The 20745-nt window shown below is 40.2% G+C and overlaps 2 protein-coding genes across 2 annotated transcripts in view; one reads left to right on the top strand and one right to left on the bottom strand.

Annotated features, from left to right (window-relative positions):
* PREX2 (phosphatidylinositol-3,4,5-trisphosphate dependent Rac exchange factor 2) overlaps positions 1-20038 on the bottom strand; it is a 180681-nt gene extending 160643 nt beyond the window's left edge. The window contains 1 exon segment of the mRNA XM_074577220.1: positions 19665-20038. Within this exon segment, the coding sequence (XP_074433321.1) occupies positions 19665-19805 (141 nt within the window). The 5' untranslated portion in view covers positions 19806-20038.
* CPA6 (carboxypeptidase A6) overlaps positions 1-20745 on the top strand; it is a 359247-nt gene that overhangs the window by 199633 nt on the left and 138869 nt on the right. The window lies entirely within an intron of this gene.

The following is a 20745-nucleotide window of genomic DNA, read 5'->3' as shown; positions in this document are numbered from 1 at the left end:
CATCACTAGGAGGCAGCTAAATTTACCTTTCCTGCTATTTCCCTACCCAAACCCAGGAGACCCATAGAAAGCTTCTGCCATTCATAGGTACACATCCAAACCTAAAGTTATTATTATTGTTAAAATTTTCAAATTTAATAATTATTAAATGTATTTAATATTTATATTAAATTAGATTTATTATTAAAATAATGATTAAAATGCTTGAGCTAAGAAAATAAAGTTCCAGACTTCTGCACTTTGTTACTGGCAGGGCTGGCAGTTGCCAGAGCATTCATCAGTCTGTCTCTGGTCCTCCCCGTACCTCATTCAGCTCCAGATGCCACTCGTCAGAACCTCCACCCGCAGCAAGAAGTGGCACCGCTGACAGGAACAGCGTGGTTCGACTTCCAGTTGTTCCAAATAATGAAAGCCTGAATGTACCGTAAATAACATGCAAATCTCAGAATAACTGTGGCATTCTGAGAACGCTTATCCATTATGTGTTATCCAGCGCCATTATCAGAATACACAATCTACAATACACAGTAACAGTCTTTTTGGCTAATGTAAATTTGGACTTTCAAAGTAAATATTTATTTAAACTAAGACAAAGCACTTCCATTACAACGCGAGAGCTGCAGGATAATGTTAACTTCTTAGTGCTTTTTTGAGCTAGAAGTACATACAGTAGCTCATCTAAAAGCCTTTAGAAACACAGACACCAAGTACGCTTCTGGAAACTTAAATATTTTTTTCATGGTCACTTAATGAATTCATTCTTGCGGTTACCAAAGAGAGGTGATAAAATCTGTCTTCTTTTATCCATACTAGGGACAGACAGAAAAGACTGAAAGTAAAAAATGCACTATGAATATAGGAATTCTTTACAGTGTAAGAACAGTTTTCAAGGGAAATCTAAAGCTAAAAAAAATTATAGACAAATCTGATGGAAATCTTGTCTGCTGAAATAACAGCAGTAAAGAAAAATGGATCATGCAAAGGGAAATAAAAATAAATCTATCAGTCAACGTTGAGGAAGGGTATTTAACTTCATACGGTAACTGAGTGAAAAAAAGAGAGAGCCTCCTAACCAAGGTTCTCTGAATTAGTCCTTGAAGCAATTTCTCTTCCTCCATTAACTACCTAGATAAACAACTCCTAAAATAGGCATATCGAGTAGATGTCTCAGTTTAGGACAGAGCTCCCTATTCATATCTGCACAAACACATATTACACAACCCTAGTTCTTTTATTATTCTGACATAGCATTGCTTTGTCTGCCTCTATCTTTTTAGAACCTGGAAATAAAACTGATATGAGACAGAGCGGGATCAGCAGCCCATTCCCGACACCAGCCCAGAATCTAAGCTAAGTTTGTTTTCCTGCAATTTCCAATTAACAGGACATTCATAAGTATGAGCATACAAATTTAGAAGCTTATTGTGCAAAAGTTTGTTTACAGAAAGTTAGGGGCAATCTAAACGTATTTTCATTCTTGCATTATCAAAGTACTTTGCCACTGAAACCATTTTTTCCTCATTAAGGGAAAAACTGGACATAGACTTATTAATTAAAACAATCAGAGCCTCTGTGGGGGAAGAGGAGTATCTAATTCCCCAAGGCCAGGTGGCAAAGTCCTGAATAATAGTCATTAATAGAGCATTAAAAAAAAAAAAAAAAAAAGAGAGAGAGAAAATTATCAAGTGTGAGTACACACAGAGGTGGAGAAGTGCCTTGCCTAAGTCCTGTCCCTGTATGAAGAGCTGGGAGCAGCACGGGCGCTGGCAGACGAACTGCTTTCACCTGGCACCAGAAGCGCTGGAGATCTGCAGAGAATCTGAAATTTAATCAGCAGCCTGGTTCCTCAGGTCTTTGTCTTGGCCTAGGCATAGCATCAGGCCGCACCATGATTTATGCTAATTACCCATTTTTACCAGGATATTAATCATCCCCTAGAAGCAGCAGATTCACACAGACAGTTGACTTTTCCTTCTCCGCACCCCTGACGCAGCCTGTGCACACGCAGTGACAAAAAGCCAGAGGTGTAAGAACCATCAGTGACAGGCTGATGCCTGCCGTGGATGCACCCATCAGTTAGGCATTTCACAAGGATTCTGAAATCTCTTTACACCATTTATCAGGGAATATTTTTCCAGACCTGCCTGTAGCCCTTAAATATTTTGAAGCACTGTCTTTAGCTCTGAAGCTCAAATAGATTACTTACCATTGGTCTATAGTGCTTTTTGAACAGTTTTATTGGACACTTTTAATCAAAAAGAGAACAATTGTCATACAATATACCTTTCCCACAGGTATAAAATATGGGACCTGAATTCAAATATCAATGAGATGTAATTAAACTTCACAGACCAAGGTTTTTTTGGGGAAAAAAAAGACAAAACCAAAAAAAAAACCACACAAACCAAAACCAAAACATAAACCACCACACACACACGCACACAAACAAAACCCCCACAAAAACAGAAAGATAAAAAGGACAAGCTTCCAGAGAAACAAATATGCATACAATATACAACAGACATAAAATCAATGGAGAAAATGAAAGGTTTAGAATCTGTTTTAGCGATATGTTTATGTAACAATTGAAGTGTGATAAACAACTACACTCACGTGAGGTCTGGTCATGACTCCTCATGATTTTACAATACACAGGATAATTTGGTACGCATGTAAATTAGAATTAGAGACATACTAAGAACAGTGGGCTAGATATATCTGTATATGACAGCCTACTGAAGTAGAAACCAATTTATAAAGTGATACGAAAAGCCTTTACATAGAAGGTTGAGATTTGATAGCACCTGTGGTAGCCGCTTCTCCTAACTGTGAAAATTCAGGAGTACAGTAGGCCCTAAAATCTTGGGGGTTATTGTATTAGTAGAGGCTTTTTGGAGATCAAAACCATTATTCTAAGATCCACTGTGCACCAGTTATGCTTCATTTTCTTTCAAAACCTTAGAAATGAGCTGAGTTTAAAATGTGGTTGCGTGTGGCAAATCTGCAGTTTACATTTTTCATTAACCAGAAAAAAACCTCAGATCTTTCACTGTACAAAACTACATATCACAATAGGAATATTCAATATGCAAATATTGGCTTCCCATCCACAGTGCACACTAAAGCTATAACTGCCCTACTGCCACTGAACGTTGTGCTTACCCCATTAAGTCCAGTTACTTACCAAGAACACCACTGTCTCTTGCAAGACAAAAGTAACTAACTGAAATTTGAATAAATGGGAGAAATACAGGGTCAGTAACTATAATTGCTGTGATAAACCAGTAAATTCCTTTTGGGATTCCCTGGGATAACTACAGTGAATGCTTCTTCCATTACCACCGGCCAGCATATGAGAAATGTTTACTCTGTGAAATCAAAAAGTTTAGAAATAAATGCGAAAGTCAGAGTCTGATGCACTGTATTAGCCCAGAGCTGTTTGGTGGCTGCAAAACAACAGGAATCGGAATGGAATAGCCATTACAGCCTTTATTGCCATGGCACATTAAGGCAGACAACAGCATACAAACAACAAACAGTTGAGACACAAAATAACATTTTGCCAAAATCCTGTTTTACACGTAACAGTTCTTGCAGTCAAAAGCCAAATTATACTTGGCAAGTGAGTATGGGGAATTTTCCAGTCCAAAGATGCGTAATATGCAAATGTATAATAGCAGTCATGGTGACCATATTTTATTTTTTTTTAAATCATAATACCATTTGGTCCAAATGTAGCTATTAATGTTTTTTATTAGTAAAAGCTACAAGTGCAAAAATTCATTGTTACTTTCTGTGCTGGAAACTGCTGTAATACAGATCAAAACTAATTAATCCAGTATATATCCAGCACACATTTCTCACAAGATGCCCAAATTAACTTCATTTTTCATGATACAGCAATTTTCAGCAGAAAGCAACACATATCCCGTACAGTAACCTACATAAAATCAGTTTAAATATCAGAAGAACAGAGTATTTTATGCAATGCTGCCATTGATAACTGTTGTAAAGTGGCGTTTGTATACAAAATAGATTTGACAGAGAAATAGGAAAAGCTTCAGAAGATAAAAGGCAATTCCTTTTTACCAATTCACCTGAAAATTTTGACTCAGACACAAGAAAGTGTCTGAAAGGATCCCATTATCAAGAACATTTCTCGGTTAAGAATTTGGAAAATGTATGTTTTACTGGATGGCATGTGTTGAAAACTGCATTACAAAAATCTAAGTTAAGAACTTAGCAAGACTGAGTACTAACTAGTCAACTTACTGATTTAAAAAATCGACAGTGTAGCATATGATAAAGTACTATAACTACAAAATAGAATTCTACTTTAAAAAAAAAAAAACAAACTTGGCCAAAGTTTCTTCACGTGGTCTACTGAATGAAATAATGAATTAGATGTACCAGTACTATAGCTCCTGTTACACTTTTACTTTCATGTATTCCAACTAAAATCGTGGCTGAAAGTCATCTCCACCATCTCATGGGAGTGTTCTGTAATATATGTATATGAAATTTAAAGACAAGCAATCTTACAAGCTCATCAGGCTGAATCTTGACTTAAAGGGTTTTTGCAGTGTTGTTTGGGGGAGGGTCAGATCCTTTGTCTTTCCCTTCCTATGGAAAACCTCCGCTTATATTGCAGCAATATCAGTGCAATTTACCCTCAGCTTCCCATGAAAATTTCATCACTGTATTTGCTGAGACGCTGATTTACCAGCTTTCCCCAATTTCGTCCTGGCACAGTAGACCAAAAAACACAAAAACAAAGCACAATTCTTTTTTGCAGTTCAAATCCTTATTATTCTGAAAAGCTTCCGAGTCTGCTACATTCATATTCTCCTCTGCTTCCCTTTAGAGGCTGTCAGTCAGGCGCACAGTAGGTACACAAATGTGAGGATTATTTAATACAATTTTATTTCATCACCTATCCAAAAGCATTCTAATCAGAGCGCAATATATTCAAGCGTTTATAAAGAGGGAACTTTAAGCCTTCCCTACTTTAATTTACTACTAAATGCAAATACTGAAATGTAATCAAGACAGGTAGAACGGACAGTAAATTGCCTGTAAAACGTGTCAGAATGAACGGCTGCTTTTCAACAGAGATGACCGCAACTTCATACACTAATGAAAACCATTTCTTTGTGCACTCGCACTCAGACTGAAGAAAGCTTTACCTTCCTTGGGGCCAAAGACCTCTTCGATATCTGCAGAAAACAGGAAACTTTCCTTCCCATTGTTTCTGTCCAGTCTGACTATTGTAACAGTTCAGTATAACTAAACATGGGAAAAAGTCGCTTTATTTCCTGTGAGGACAACCTCCTAGCATATGGGAAGAAATTAACACACTCATACAGAATATAACTGCCAACTTCCAGGCATTATTCTTAACAAACAGGATCTCGCGCGGTGTCAAAGAGATAAATGAATGAGGAGTAAACTTAAAGTAAACGAAAATAAAATTTATTGCCATCAGGTCTTCACTCTCCTGCCCCTGCCCACAGAAAGAATGCTTCCAGGTATATTGCAACGTGTTTAAATGTGGTAACCAGATCCAATTAATTTTGACATTTCCAGTCATTAATTCCAATATTATTATTAATGGTAGTTAGGTGTTGGTTTGTGTAACCGAACTACAGAAGCAATGTCTTAGTAGAAAATGAACCTTTCTACTGAGAGAAAACAGCAGATACGATCCTGCTATTTAAGAGGTCTCATCTGTAATTCTAACCTGCAGAAAGCTCTCAGCTCTGCCAAAAATATTCCCAACGTTATGAAGCAATCTACCACTTGTCCCCTTCACAACATGAAATCAGTCACATCATCTTGAAAACCTGGAGGTCTCTTTTACTGGTAAGCTTGATATCAGCCAAAGACAACTTATGTTTTGCTCTCTTTAATTACAAAATTCTCAATTGTCTCTTGATAATTATTGAAACTTCATATTTTATCATAAAATAAATGAAAATAAGCAGACAGTAACCAAATGCAAAGGGAATGGTATTTTCACACCTCAAGCTGACTGTATTTGAAGATACCTAAGAAACTGCATTTCTACATTACTGCTAGCTACACCCACTTCAACCACCCAACAACACAGTTTATTTCTGGGACCACGGGTAGCCCCTAATTTAACACTGCAAAAGCCGGTGATGCCTGTCCTATTACCACAAATACAACAATATGAGGAAATCTCATCACATACTTGACATGTTTCAAATGGGGTTTTTGCGTGCCTTCTCATTTTCAGAAGAACCAGTAACAATTCCCTCTTCCTTTTCTACCTTGTTCAAGCACGTTTTTCTTCATTTCCAGTACTCGCCCCCTCCTATTCCCAGGGCACAATTTCTTCTATAATCTCACACCTCTCATTCTTCATATTTGTTAGTGTTGTTGACTACTTTTGTCCTCCACTGAGCCCTCTTTCGACACCTTTTCCCAATACAGTTTCACACTGCAAAACAGAATGGTGAGAAGGACAGCAAACAGCAGCTACAACTCACACTTCAGGCATCTTCCCCAACCTCTAAAAACATCACTTTCAATATTTAAAGGCAAATGAAGAAAGCGAGGCTTAAGTAAGGTGCTAACTACACTTTGGAAAAGAATAAGCAGAATTCTTTAATATCTTTCGATACAAGAAAAATCATAATTCAGTACCTCAAACATCTATTACACACATTTGGCGGTTTTAATTTTTACACACTGAAAACTGTTGTGCAGAAGGTTAAGAACAAAACCAGGGTGAAGATCAATGATACTGACACCAGAGGAATTCACCCCAAAGGAGTCTGAAAGATGATCAGAAGTATGAAAAGGCTTTCATAACTGGAATAATTAGACTTGGACTTCTAACAAGAAAAATAGTGTCACAAGTACTTAGTGAATTTTTCAGGCAGGACATTTAAAACGAGCAAAAGGAATTATTTTGTGAGAAACACTTTCAGAAGTTACTAGTGCCAAAAAAAAATAAACTGTATAAAAATAAATCAGGCAAACTCAGACACTGCTTAGTTTGCATCCAGGCCCTACATCCACAATCTCCAGTACCGAGATCCTCCAAACCACTGGTGCCTGCAGTTAGGAAGGATACACTCTCCTTAAGTAATGCTACTAACCACCATTATGAAAAAAAATTACTGTGATAGACCAACTATTAAATCTATCACAGCAATTCACAGGTTCCTTTCAACACCTCTCATTTTAGGTCTTTATCTTATACTGCAAGTTAATTTTTAAGTGGTATTTTATAAGCTATCAGGAACAAAAATCAGCAGGCACTGGAAGGAAGGAAGCAGCTATCATTATAAATTTAGGGTGGCCATTTTTACAAAGGCATTCTGTGAATCAGGAGGTATTTGCTGTCTTCCTGCTTTATATGATTCTGCAAAATAACTCCCCTCCACAGACAACAACAGGATAATAGGAACTAATCAGCAATGAACATTTTACAAGTGACAAAACACAAACTCAGCAGGTATGGTCCACTCTTTCCCTTCCCTCTACCTTGTAAGGCTGTAGTATCTTTTTAATGAAAGCACTGCTTATACACTGCAGAGCTTCAGTTGCTTCCACGTCTGTTTAAGTCTCAAATGCCTCTGCGACTCTTAAAGCACAGTCCCTTTACCACACTTACACTATAGAATCTGAGGATGTTGTCTCAAAGCATCCTGTCGTATGCTATTTCTTCTAGGCATCTGGATACACCATATGCTTAAATTCCTTGGGTAAGGTAACTTAGCACATACTGAGCCATAAAATGAAGTGATTTTTCCAGTCTTGTTACACAAATTCATTGCATCCCAGAGATCAATCACTTTGTTATACAGTACATCATTTCAACTTTGTAGCTTTGTGCTTTTAGTGTACAATTTTTTTTTCAAAACATCACAGCAGGGAGTAAGAAGTAAAAAACATGGCCAATTAAGCCTACGGAAGAACCTGAGAACATCCTGAAAGTGTATTAAAGGCTGGGGAAGAGAAACCTTGCTTACCATTCTTTCAATTCGTACCTAGTACTTTCTAGCTTATTTCAATAACATAAAATGGGAATTTGATGAGTTAAAGAAATTTGATTTGCCAAAGAAAATACAAACTAGTGAACTATTTCAGGGATTGCTCCACTTTTGTGCTGTTACCTAGTAATCAGTATTTAACCTAATTCCCAATCTGGAAATTTTAGCTGACTAATAACGTAAAACCAGCTTTGGTTTAGATACACATTCATCATGTTTTGATCTGTCATGCTTTTGGGGGCAAGAGGCAGTGAGGACAGAAATATGGGTGATTCAGGGTTTGCTACTGGATGTGTCTCAAAATGTCTCACCTACTTCACCAGTTTGTGCCTATTACAAGGTAGTCTTTCCCATACAGATGCTTGGCTACCAAACTTGCCCTTCACCGCTTGCCAGAAAACTCTTCCTAAACAAGCCCCAAAATACAGGTCTCTGAAGGCTTTCTGTAAGCACAACTTCATGAAGTTAGTAAGGCAAAGACATTAGGTTTTTCAAAAAAATGGACATTTACAACAAGTACTAACACAGTTGCAGCCCAAGTGAGAAAACTCTTGTAGTTTAGCCTTTCTGACTTACAGTTCCTGAAATATGCCCGGCTATTTCATCTGGGGACTCAAAGATCACAGCCACACATATATTCCAAGTGTCACCTTCAGAACTGTTTCTCAGACTGCTGAGTACATGAGACTGGTCATTGTCCCTCAGCCAGACAGACCTGGCCAGCCTTTAAGCTCTGACTAGCCATTACCCAATTATATTTTCCCGATTGCTTCTTGTGATGCAAATAAAAGCATCTTTATTATCTACCAAGAGGCTGAAGTCCCAAGTACAGAGAATTTCCCGTCGCCCAGCTCACACCTAACCAGCTACAATAAGAATTAACTGCATGAATCTCATGGATGACTCTTCCTGGCCTAGATATTCTCCATGTTTGCAGCCTCTTTCTCCTTTTCCATTCAGCCTGGCAGCTGATTAGTCTTGCCTAATCCACGCTATTCAAATCAATTTATACCCCTGATGAGCTCTTAACACCTCATCTTTAAACATTACAGAAGACACGAAGCATACACCTCAAGCAACTCAGCTCTCCAATACATTACCACATTCCTGCTGAGGTTGCCTGTAACACGTTACTAACGTGGATACCAGGTAGGGCAACACGTTATTTTCCAAGACTTGTCTGAGAGCGCCCTGTCTCCACTGATGCTCCTCTCTCACATCACGTTTGATTTTGGCATAAGGAAGCTGGGATTGTTGAGTTAACATGTAGGAACACATCCATCCATCCATCCCTCTAGGAATGAATCCATTTAAACAGTTTGAGAAATTAACCGCATATTTCACAGGGCAAAATATAAAAAAGTATTTAATACAAAGTCACTTACCAGTTGATACTGGTCACTTGCTATAGCTGTTATAATAGGCAAAACTGTATTTAAAAAGCAAACGTACGAATACATATAATGTACTTAAACTTCAGGAGTAAATAGCAGCAGCTACAGCCAAATTTCATTTTGAAGTGGCCTAGGAAGGTCAAGGAGTGCATTATTTACTCTGTTCCACTCAGCAAGATATTACCAATTTTCAGGGAGCCTGCATCACACAAATAACATTGAAATAAAGCAAGCCACCCTCCTACATCTTATTACTGTTCTCTCCATTGCTCTTCAGTTCTAGCTGCTTCTCCTACCCATTCCCCTACAGTAAATTCATGCTGTTCAGCCTTGAACTTGAAAGCTCATGAGGTATGCCAGATGACCTGGCAGACGGGCTGCCATAAGCAAAAAAGAGAATCTCAGGGACGTCTCATGGGACCTAAAGTAAGTGTCAACCCCTAATATCTCTGTTCTGTCCCTACAACGGGATAACTTCAGCTGTGAACAGCCTATGAGAGAATGACAGGAGCAATAAAGCTTGCGCAAAATGAAGCTGGCTTTGAAGAATTATCCTTGCAGTTTCTCAGACATTTTAAGTAGACAGCCATTCTTCTATCATCAATTACATATAAAGGGAAAGGACTGTTTTGCTGTCAGAGTACTGAACTGGGAATCAAGACATCAGATTATATTTTTGGCTCTGCCACAGACTTCCACGGGGACCCAAAAATCAAGATCTGTCTCTAAGTTTCCCGTTTGTAGAACTACTCAGATTTGATTTATTAATTACAGCAGTGCACTGAGAGATCTCTAAATAGAAAATATTACAGAAGGGACAGGTTATCTATTTCCTGATCAAATATAATATAGTGGAAAAAATATCTGTGTATCTGAGTTTCCTCTTGGATTTTGAATATTTGTTTGCTGAACAGTACAGCCTGGCCATTTGCATTGCAATTTCAGAGGACAGAGGAAACCAAGTAGAGGTGCAACCCTGAAAAAATTTGCTCTCCTGAAGAGTTGAAACTTCAAGACAGCCTGCCTTTTTCCCCATCATATCAATAAATTGCAAAACTGATGAGTCATATAGGTTGCAAGGGACCTTCAGAGGTCATTTAGCCCAACTGCTTGAGCAAACCAGTGTCAACTAGAACAGGTTGTCCAGTTGAAGTCGAGCTTTGAATAAAATATAGGTATTCTACAGCCTCTGGGCAACCTGTTCCAATTTTCAACCATCCTCATAGCAAACAATATTTTTTTTCTCTCACATTGAATTGGAATTTCCCATTTTCGATTTCCTCTCCTTCTTCCACTGTGCACCTTCGTGAGGACTGTGGCTTCTTCTTCTCCATAACCACCCATCAGGGAGATGCAGACAACAATAAAAATTTCACTAAGACTTCTTTTCTTGAGGTCAAAGAAACCTTGTTCTCTCAGCCTCTTTTTGCAAGTAATATGCTCTATGCACCTCATCACCTTCCTGGTCCTCCACTGGACTTGCTCTAGTACACAAATTTATTTCTTGAACTAGGAAGCCCAAAGTTAGGGCCACAAAGGCCCCACAGCTCTAGAGTAGAGAGTGAAGAATCACTTCCCTTAACTTCCTGGTGACACCGTTGCTAAAATAGCCCAGGATGCTGACTGTTTTCTGCACCGCAAGGGTGCAATGCTGACTCGTGTTCCAGTCCTTGTCCACAAGCACTGCCAGAGCCCTCTCCGTAAAGCTGCTTCATGGGCCCCAGCCCATACTGGTGCGTAGCATTATTCCATCCCAGGTGCAGGACTCTGCGTTTGCCTTCACTGAACTTCATGAGGCTCCTGCCAGTACTCAGTACTCCACCCTCTTGAGACCCCTCTGCTGAAATTGCACCTTCCTATCCCACCATTCAGTACATTACTGAAGACATTGGTTTCTGAGGGACACTGCTCATAACTGGCCACCAGTTACGTAGTTTGTGCTGTTGACAACTGTCCCTTGAGCCTAACAGATCCATCAGTTTCCCACCCACCTTATTGTCTATTTATCCAGTTCAAATTGATGAGATCTGGATGTCAGGATACTATGTCAGACCATGCCAAAGACTCTGGTTGAATCAAGGTAGACAATATCCATAGCTCTCGCCAAGTTCCCTGAACCAGTCATCTTCTCATAGAAGGCAATCAGGTTGGTCAGGCATGATTCACCCTTGGTAAACCCCCAGAGGCTGCTTCCAATCACTTTCTTTTCCATCAGCTGCATGGAAATGGTTTTGAAGATGATTCACTGCATCACCTCCCCACGAACTGAGGTGAGGCTGATGAGCTCGCACTTCCCCAGATCCTCTTCCTTGACCTTCCTGAAGCTAGGTTAGACATTTGTGTTTTCAAAGTCATACCTCAGCCTTTTCCACAACCCCTTTTCACAAGGCACCCTGCCCCACTGAGCTGTAGGCACACATTTTCCTTTTGCTACCAATGTACTTATGGAAGTCCTTTGTGCTGCCCTTCACATTCCTAATTTCAATGCCAGCTGAGCTTTACCTTTGCTATCTCCAGTCTTGCATGTCTTTTTACTTCTCCTGAGTAGCATGTCCCTAAGCTCTCGAGCCCCACACCAACACACACAATCTATTCACCAAAGACAGGGACAATCCTGCTCAGTCTAAAACAGAAAACTGAACCAATATGCATGCACTTTAGAATTAAACCAAAAATAGTTAAACAAAATTACTGGAAAAAAAAATGCATTAATACGTAAGTACGCAAAATTATTCAAGATACTTAAATAAAAAGGTAGAACCTAAATTATCCTAATTATTCAAGTCTGTACACGATTCATGGGTAACCCAGTTCCTTTCCAAACAGCAACATATACTTAACATAGACACATGGTTATAGCCTTCTACAGACTGGCAAGTTGCCCCCATCGGTATCTTGGGTCAACTATAGCCAGTTTGGATTTGTTTTTTTTGGCCAAAATACAGTTCCTTTTGGTTTCCACGTGAAGAACTTCTCAGTTCCTCCTATAGTGTAACACTGTTACTAAGCTTGAATTCCTCTGCTTTGACAAAATTGTTCTTCACTACAACTCTACCAAAAAAATACAAACCAAGCTTGTAATGCGTAGTTTCAAAGCACTTGGTGTTTTAGAATGGTGACAAAAATTACTACTGAAGAGGGTTGAAAAATATGTCTCCATAAATATTTGAAATCACTGCAAACAGCATACTATTCAAGAGCATTAGGCTGCATAGAGCAACTTAAGTCTGGACATACTGACTGACAGTCCCCTCCAAATAGTCTCTTCTAAATGGGCAGCTCACATTGCAAACTTGTGAAACATATGCGGCAGGAGAGTTAAGACTGAGCTATAAGGCAGAGCAAAGGAATAACTGGAACACTGCAAATACAATGATATTTATAAATACAGATAAATCAAGAACTTGTACAACACCCCTAAGCATATCATGGTCTTCGGCATGATACATCTTAGTCTACAGTAAGTCTTATGAACAGAAAAGTTTCCTAAATGCTATGAAACAGAGAGTCTCCTTTCCATATTTTAGACTTTTCACTGAACAGCTAAACAAAACACCTTTTTTTTTCTTAAAGAGCATCTTTTCAAAATATAGTCTAAGTACATCTGAGAGCAATAAGAGGAAATCCATTGAAAAGTATGAAACATCTCCCTAGAGTATAGTGCAGTACAATTCCTTTACGCTTCCAAACAAGATAAGATATGGCTTGAAAATCTTTCCAAAAAACTCTGCTTTTTGCCATTGTCATACCTTGCATGAACTCTGTGCTCAGCTAGTAGAGATGGGCATTATCTTTCTTGTGAATGCACTCCATAAAGCAAGCATTCAACCTTGGGGGTGCAGGTTACAAAGAAATAAACAGCTTTAAACAGTTACCCTCACTCTGATAAAGATCACAGGTGGCGCTATTGATATAGCCAAGTGAAGTCAAATAAGAATAGAATACCACATCCAGATTTTTTGTAACGCTTAAGCAAGTTAAAAACAGCAGAAATTGGAAGTGAATGGAAAAGATATTGACTTTCTATGGTAATTGTGTTTGCACTTCCTTTTGACTTTTTATGATGAAGTAGCCATAGAATGTTGTTTTTCTTTTCCTGAAGAGAAAGGAAATCACATAACCTTATCAAAAAATGCAGCCAGCTAAAACCCTTCCCTTCCATTCATTTAAATCCCTTTTATAAAATATAAATGTAATTATGCAAACCATTATGAAGTCACTAATCATTACTGTAATTGAGATATACATACAACATACTTAGGGTGTCAGACTTGATGATCATTATGGGTCCATTCCAAGTTGAGATATTCTATGATAGGTACACATACACACAAAACCAACACACACACAGTGTTACTGTATCAAACTACAGCCATAAAAGATAATTTAAAAACAGTTCTTTTGTGGAAGGCCCAACATCGAATTTCATCATCTAGTATAACCATTTCAGGAGTTTCAATCCAGGACACGAATCCTCTATTGCTGGTCAGGGTTAGTAACACCAAATTTGACTACAGTTTTCCTGGAGTCTCAATTACTATTAATCACTGTCCAACTAATTAGTCTTCTCAACAATCAGAGAAATACCTATTGAGTCAAAAGAAAGGAAAGGCTCAGCGTGGCAGGGAAATGCAGATCCTGAGGAGTCACACAGCCACTGAGAAGGCCGGGCAATAAACTTTAACAAAAATCTCTTTATGCCCGTTGAAAAGCAAGGATTCGGCTTCTCTTAACAGGGCACACATTTAAAGAAAATGAACCCTTTTTTCACTTTAGTGCAAGCAGAAGAGAAGGGAGAAGACAGTACAGTAGGATCTAATGGAATCAAACTGAGATATGACAGTTAACTGGCAGAAATGTATATATATTCACAGAAGAGACTCTGTAAACCATGCTGTAGTCTACATAATAAACTAGCTTTGTTTTTTCCCCCAGCTGCTTCAGGATCTAACTAGTCACCCCAGCTGAGGCCGCCGGGTTTTGGAAGGCCTACACAAGTGCCAACATCTGCTTCTATTCCCATCAACGTCAAATTTGTCAGAACATGAAACTGCACCAGAAAAACAATCCCTGTCATAGAAAAATAAACTCTACTTCCATGGATATCCCCTGAAGTACCAAGTGTAGCAGATCTATTACATATCCAATTCCTATTCCAAAGTAAAATTTATTTCCCAAAAATATATATACACATTTATATTTTTATTTATATATACACCTATATATATTTTTTTTTAATACATCTATATTTATTATATATATATTTACCTACTCTTGTATGTAGCCTATTTCCCTGCAGCGTACCTGCATCCTAAAGTTCTTCATGGTTTCGTTTGCCTTTACTGGCCAAACAGTCAGTGTAAAGCACAATCATAAAAACTAAGCCTTACACCAAGTTACGCCAGCCACTTTATGGCAACTATTTACTATTAAATACTTATTAATTTCTCAGCAACTTCTATCCACAGTTTTACTGGTCTCTTTACCACTGCTATGTTGAAAGTTCGGGTGAGTACCCTGATATATACAGTAAATGAAACCTTACCTGAAAACATTACATGAATTTAAAAAAAAAGAAACTTATTTTTTAAAACATTCATTAAAAAGTCAAATATATTCCCCAGCATAAAATCATGGGCCAGTCAGAATCTTGGAAAAGTTTATGTAGTTTTACTCTAGCTAGCTAATTGTGCTTATAGAGCAAAATAGGAAATTTTCAATATGTTTACACAGAGCACAGTAAATATACACGCTTTCTCATTTGCTGTAAAAAATGAAGTAGATAAGGTACCTGTTGATAAAGTCACAAATTTTTCTTAAAACACCTTTACCATGAACACTCAAAGTAATACTAATTGAGTTACACAGTTGGATAACACGTAATTATTTTAGACGGATTGAATATTCACCAATTGTTGTTTTCTCTCCCCTCCAGAAAGTACATTTTGGTAAAAAAAAAAAAAAAAAAAAAAAAAAAAAAATTCTCCTCTATCCTTGCAAGTACAGCTTCTCTTTTGTTGGAAAACAAAGACTTCACCATAGGAAGATGATATGATCCCCAGAGAGATCACCCAGCAGCAGAAAAATCCCAATTGCTAATTTAGCCAGTATCAATAGTTTGTAACAGAAACCTCATATACATAAAATAAAATTTAAAAAAAAATGAAAAAAAAACAAACAAAATCCACCTCCATCTCTAGATACAGTTTTGAAAGAACAAAAACTCTGGTATTGCAATGACACTCCAAATGTTATAATGAAATGTCTGAAGGAGAAGTTTAAGCCTTTCTTCATAATTTCCTGTGCATGCCTCCTCCCTCCGACATTGCTGGGACTACTGGTGGACTTCAGTTTATCCACCTCACGTATGTTTACATACCTCACTCAAATGGGCCCAAAATTGTTATTGCTCAGTATTACTCATGTCTCAACATACTATGCTACTATAGTTTATTAGTGGAAGATTCAGGAGATCCAAAAGAATAATATTGACACAACCAGACCTTTCCACTCAGATTTGGTCTGTGATGAGTGCAGATTAAAAGCAATATACTGTATTTACACAGCATAAAGCCAAAAAGAAGAGGTGAATGAAGTCACATGGGAATGACTACTTGGCTACATCTATCTAATAAAATAATTAATATATTAAACCTTCTGCTTTGTACTTAATAACCTTGTATAAACCTGTATTTAAAACCTTGTCTAAACTTTTGGCAGAATACACAAACCAAGCTGCTTCTCACTACACTGATGGTCAGTGGAGGATGAAGAATCACAGAGGAGTAGGGGAACACAAATACTGTAAATAACCAACCAGAAATTTGTCCTCAGTGAGAAGCTCTTTAATTCCAGTATAATCTGAAGAATCTAAATAAATCTAACATGTAATGAACATATTTCCAGTGTAGGAGCAAAGCAAAGCTTCCAGTAGAAGCAAAGCACTTCCCATGTTGACACACAGCAGCAAAGTCACTTCCTCCTTATAATCTCTTCATTCTCCAGGCAGCCACAAGCTGGCTACCAGGCAAAGCCCCATCTCCCCAGCATGACTGCATCAGCCACAGCAGTCTCCTCCTCCCACTACTCACATAAATCAGGCTCAGGCTTCGCTTCCACCCCTGTCTGTATTACATACTGCCCATTGTGACAGTGTAATTTTGCCTCAGCCGAAGGGGTCGCGCACATTACCAATTCACTTCACAAGATCTCATGAAGCACTCAGGAAAATGAGTTAGGTGCGGTGTGATGTAGGTTATGCTTCCACACAAATCCCACTTACATTCTGCCCCTTTCCCACAAAAGAATAATCAACTGAAGAAAATTAATTTTTTTCTGTTCCTTAATTTAATTGCCTCCTCAACGGGGCATATACACAAAACAGCAACTGCAGTCCAAATGGGTCCTCTCTTGCCCGCCACTGCTACAACAAGGGCTAATGTACTTTTCCATACACATCATAAAAGATTACATTCTGTAACCCCACAGAAGAAATAGGCTCTAACCTTGAAACAACAGGGTTATTTTTTCATTTATCTAAGCGAATACTCTGTTCCTATTAACTGCAGTGCAGGTACTCTGTGCAAACTGTTAGGAAGACTATAAATGGCTTCAGCTTCTCAATCATAAAGGAAACATGGTTTCCACCACAATGAGCTCCACTGACAGTGTTGAGGTGACCCAGAAGCCTAACTTTTACCTTTTATTGGAACTTCAACCCCTTGGGCTGCTTCTACTTTAAGAAGACACCCTGGAAAATAGGATAGGGTTTGGACAGAGAAATAGTCAGTGCTGGGATGTCATTTCAGACTAGGTCTAGTCTAGTCCTGGGAACTGCCCACGCATTAGGATGTGTGCAGTACTATGTCCAGCTCTGAAGCCCTCAGCACAAGAAGGACATGGACCTCTTGGAGTGGGTCCAGAGGAGGGACACAAGGATGATCAGAGGGCTGGAGCACCTCTCCTGTGAGGACAGGCTGAGAGAGTTGGGGTTGTTCAGCCTGGAGAAGAGAAGGCTCCGGGGAGACCTTATAGCAGCCTCCCAGTACCTGAAGGGGGTCTACAAGAAAGCTGGGGAGGGGCTGTTTGCAAGGGCATGTAGCGATAGGACAAGGGGCAATGGTTTTAAACTAGAGCAGGGTAGGTTTAGATTAGACATGAGGAAGAAGTTCTTTACAGTAAAGGTGGTGAGACACCAGAAAAGGTTGCCCAGAGAGGTGGTGGAGGCCCCATCCCTGGAGACATTCAAGGCCAGGCTTGATGAGGCTCTGAGCAATCTGATCTAGCTAAAGATGTCCCTGCTTACTGCAGGGGATTTGGACTAGATGACCTTTAGAGTCCCTTCCAACCCAACACATTCTATGATTCTATGTGCTCCTACAGAAAACCTTTCGGTTCACTTCCATCCAAAAGCAACCCAGCCTGTGTGCCCCAAGACCACCTCATGATGTGAAACAAAGTAAGCTGGGATAGTGTTTGTATGTTAGAAGAGCTGGTCCTGGGACTGATAATGGTTTTAAGAAAAAGAAAGGAAACCATAAGCCTAAGACACCTAAATGAGGGGATCTACCCTCCAGATCAAGGAGTAACAATAGGAATGAGTACATAATGCTTTTGATGGCTTATATAAAATATACGTGATGGTCTCCAGGCTGGCCTTAGTCCAGTGGCCCTCATAAATCCACCACCACAGCTGCTCTCAACAGCAGACCAAGGAAGCAGGCCAAAGAAAAGCTCCGAAGTTGTTCCCTCAAACCAAGGCCGAGGCACAGCTAAAATGCGTGACATTTCCCCGTGAAGGATTCACATCTCTGACCTGTCACTTGAATCTTGTTCACAGCCGTTAATGAATATGAAATACTTGACGTAGAACCAGGTATTTAACTCCAGCCCACCTCCCTTTCTCTATATGATTTATTTAGAGCACCTCGACCCAAATGCCAAAAGACTTATTACTGAACTCAATATTTGGATGCAACTTGAAATACGTACAGTCTGCTCCTTAGAAGGAGCTGAGCACTTACTGCTTTAACACCAATATCCATTATGCCTTAAAATGTAGAGTCCAAAGCTAAAGATGTTACAAATTCTTTAAATTTGCTGAAATGACCTAAGACTTTGACATACACCAAATTTGGGGCTTAAGATAAAATATTGAAGAACATGCCTTTAGGACAGATATTTTTTTAGAATTGGTAAAATCTGACTGTTAAATGGAAGTAAGTAAAACAGTTGCACCGCTACTTTCTCACAACATACATGTTAAACTTTTTTTTTTAATTTTCAAAAAATAGAAGACACGTTGGACCATTTACTATTTTTCATGGTTCTGTTGAGGATAAACATATGAAGAAAATAAGCTACTCTGTAGATCTTATTTCACTCCAGTGTCTGTGCTTTTATTTGCCCTGTCACAGCCAAGTTGAGAATTTCCTCTTTCATGATAATAAGCAGAAAGTTCACAGATCTGAAGGCAGCAAAGCAGGAAGTTTGCAGTTTGAAGGATTTCCCCTCTTTGGTGGGACGGGGAGGAGAGAAAAATATGAGGGGGCTACTGTGAAGTCTTTTGCAAACTTAAGCAGCTGATTTGGACGTACTTATCTCAACAGGCTCCAAAAAGTGATCCTATGCGCAAACGAAACACTGCCCACATCTGTTCTGTAATAATCTGTCACGCTGGCTTTTTGAGAGAGTGAGAACTCCTGCCTTTGTGATTAGGGTGTTACCTGGCACAACTAAACTTATCAACAGTCGGATGCAGAAGGAAGCTAGAACTGCTGCAACACCACTCTCACCAGAACACGCTGCCTTCTCCCAGCTGACCCCTGTATCACAAGGCAGGAGGTGAATGCCACATGTGGCTTTAATGCCAAGCAGCTGCTGCGCACCAGCGCGCACACACACCGTGTCCCCCCCGCCACCGCTGCGCTTCACGGGCGATCTCAAGCCAGGGAACGGCGGGCGCCCTGCCACGAACGCCAGCCCCCACACCCGCGGCACCCCCGAACCCAAACGCATCCCACACACACCCCCCTCACCCTCCGTGCCCGGAGGAGCGAGATCACCAGTGCCGGCTCTCCGAGGAGGGCGATAAACACACGACCCCTCCCCAGCCATTTCAAAACCTGTTACTTCTCCCTCCCTTACGAGCAGAAGCGGCCGCCCCGCACGGCTCGGGCCGGCAAACCCCCTGCCGGCGGGGCCAGCCCCCCCCGCCCCGGCTCGGCTCGGCGCCCCCTCCGCTCACCGACACCAGGAACTCCAGAGTGCCCACGTAGTCCCGCTCGGTCTTGAGCAGCTCGTTGAGCACGCAGACGCGCAGGCGAAGCTGCTTCTCCAAGTCCTTCCCGCTTTCCCCCTTGCCTTCCCCTTTGCTTTCCTCTGTCATGGTGCGGCCAAGGAGGAGCGGTGCTGCCAGCCCGCCGCCTTTCCCCGCCGGAGCGCCCCGGCGCTGCGCTGCGGACAAGGACAACAAAAGACCCCGCTGAAGTTACATAGCGGGGCCGGGCTCCGGCCGGTCCCCAGCTTCTCAGCCCCCTTCTCACCCAGCTCCAGCCGCGGCCCGAGGTCCGGAGGCGAGGAGCCAGCCCAGTGCCGTCCTCCTTTTCCCGTCAGGAAGGGGACACAGCCTGGAGGAAGCGAGCGGTCACTGGTTCCCAGCTCGCCCTGTTAGCTGAGAGGTTGGAAAGCCTCCACAGCAGCAGCACAGACTTGGACATTAATCAAAAGCTTTGTATCCATGTGACTCCAAACCCTCCCCCCCCCCCGCTCCCCTTCGCTAAATCTCAGGAAAAAGGAAAGGAAACAACTTCAGGGAAGATTGCGTGCCAGCAGCTGCCTGTTTCACACACAAGCTGCGAGCTGCAGTTTGAGGCTAATTGGAGATCTCCAACAACACAGCACAAGAATTATAAAAATGTCCCGGCAAGCTGGCTGGCCAGGGAATCAGCAGTTGGTTTTGTTTTGGTTTAATCATCAGCGAAAGAGCCATTTCAACTTCCCCTTCCACACCTTCCCCCCAGACGTGTATTACAACCTATATCACAACTGAGGTGTATTACAAATACGGGCTTTGGTATTCTTCTGAACAAACACGCACAGCTAAGCACGTGCATCTGCTAAGCAGGTACAAACAGTATATTCTACAATAGATACAGAAAAGTTCCTCCAAGATAGGGTTTTTTAAAGTTTTTTGTTTGTTTGTTTATTGAAAAAAAAGTGATATAAAATCCTCAGGTTATATAGTTTTCCTGTCTGCATTGGAAGTTCAGATTTGCATGATACGTTACAAGAGTAAAAAAAAGAATTCAGTAACCTTTTCAAACAGT

Source organism: Larus michahellis, chromosome 2 (genome assembly GCF_964199755.1).
Source record: "Larus michahellis chromosome 2, bLarMic1.1, whole genome shotgun sequence".
NCBI lineage: Eukaryota > Metazoa > Chordata > Aves > Charadriiformes > Laridae > Larus > Larus michahellis.
Note: the sequence above shows the minus strand (reverse complement) of the source record. Positions and strands in the feature narration are given on the sequence as shown.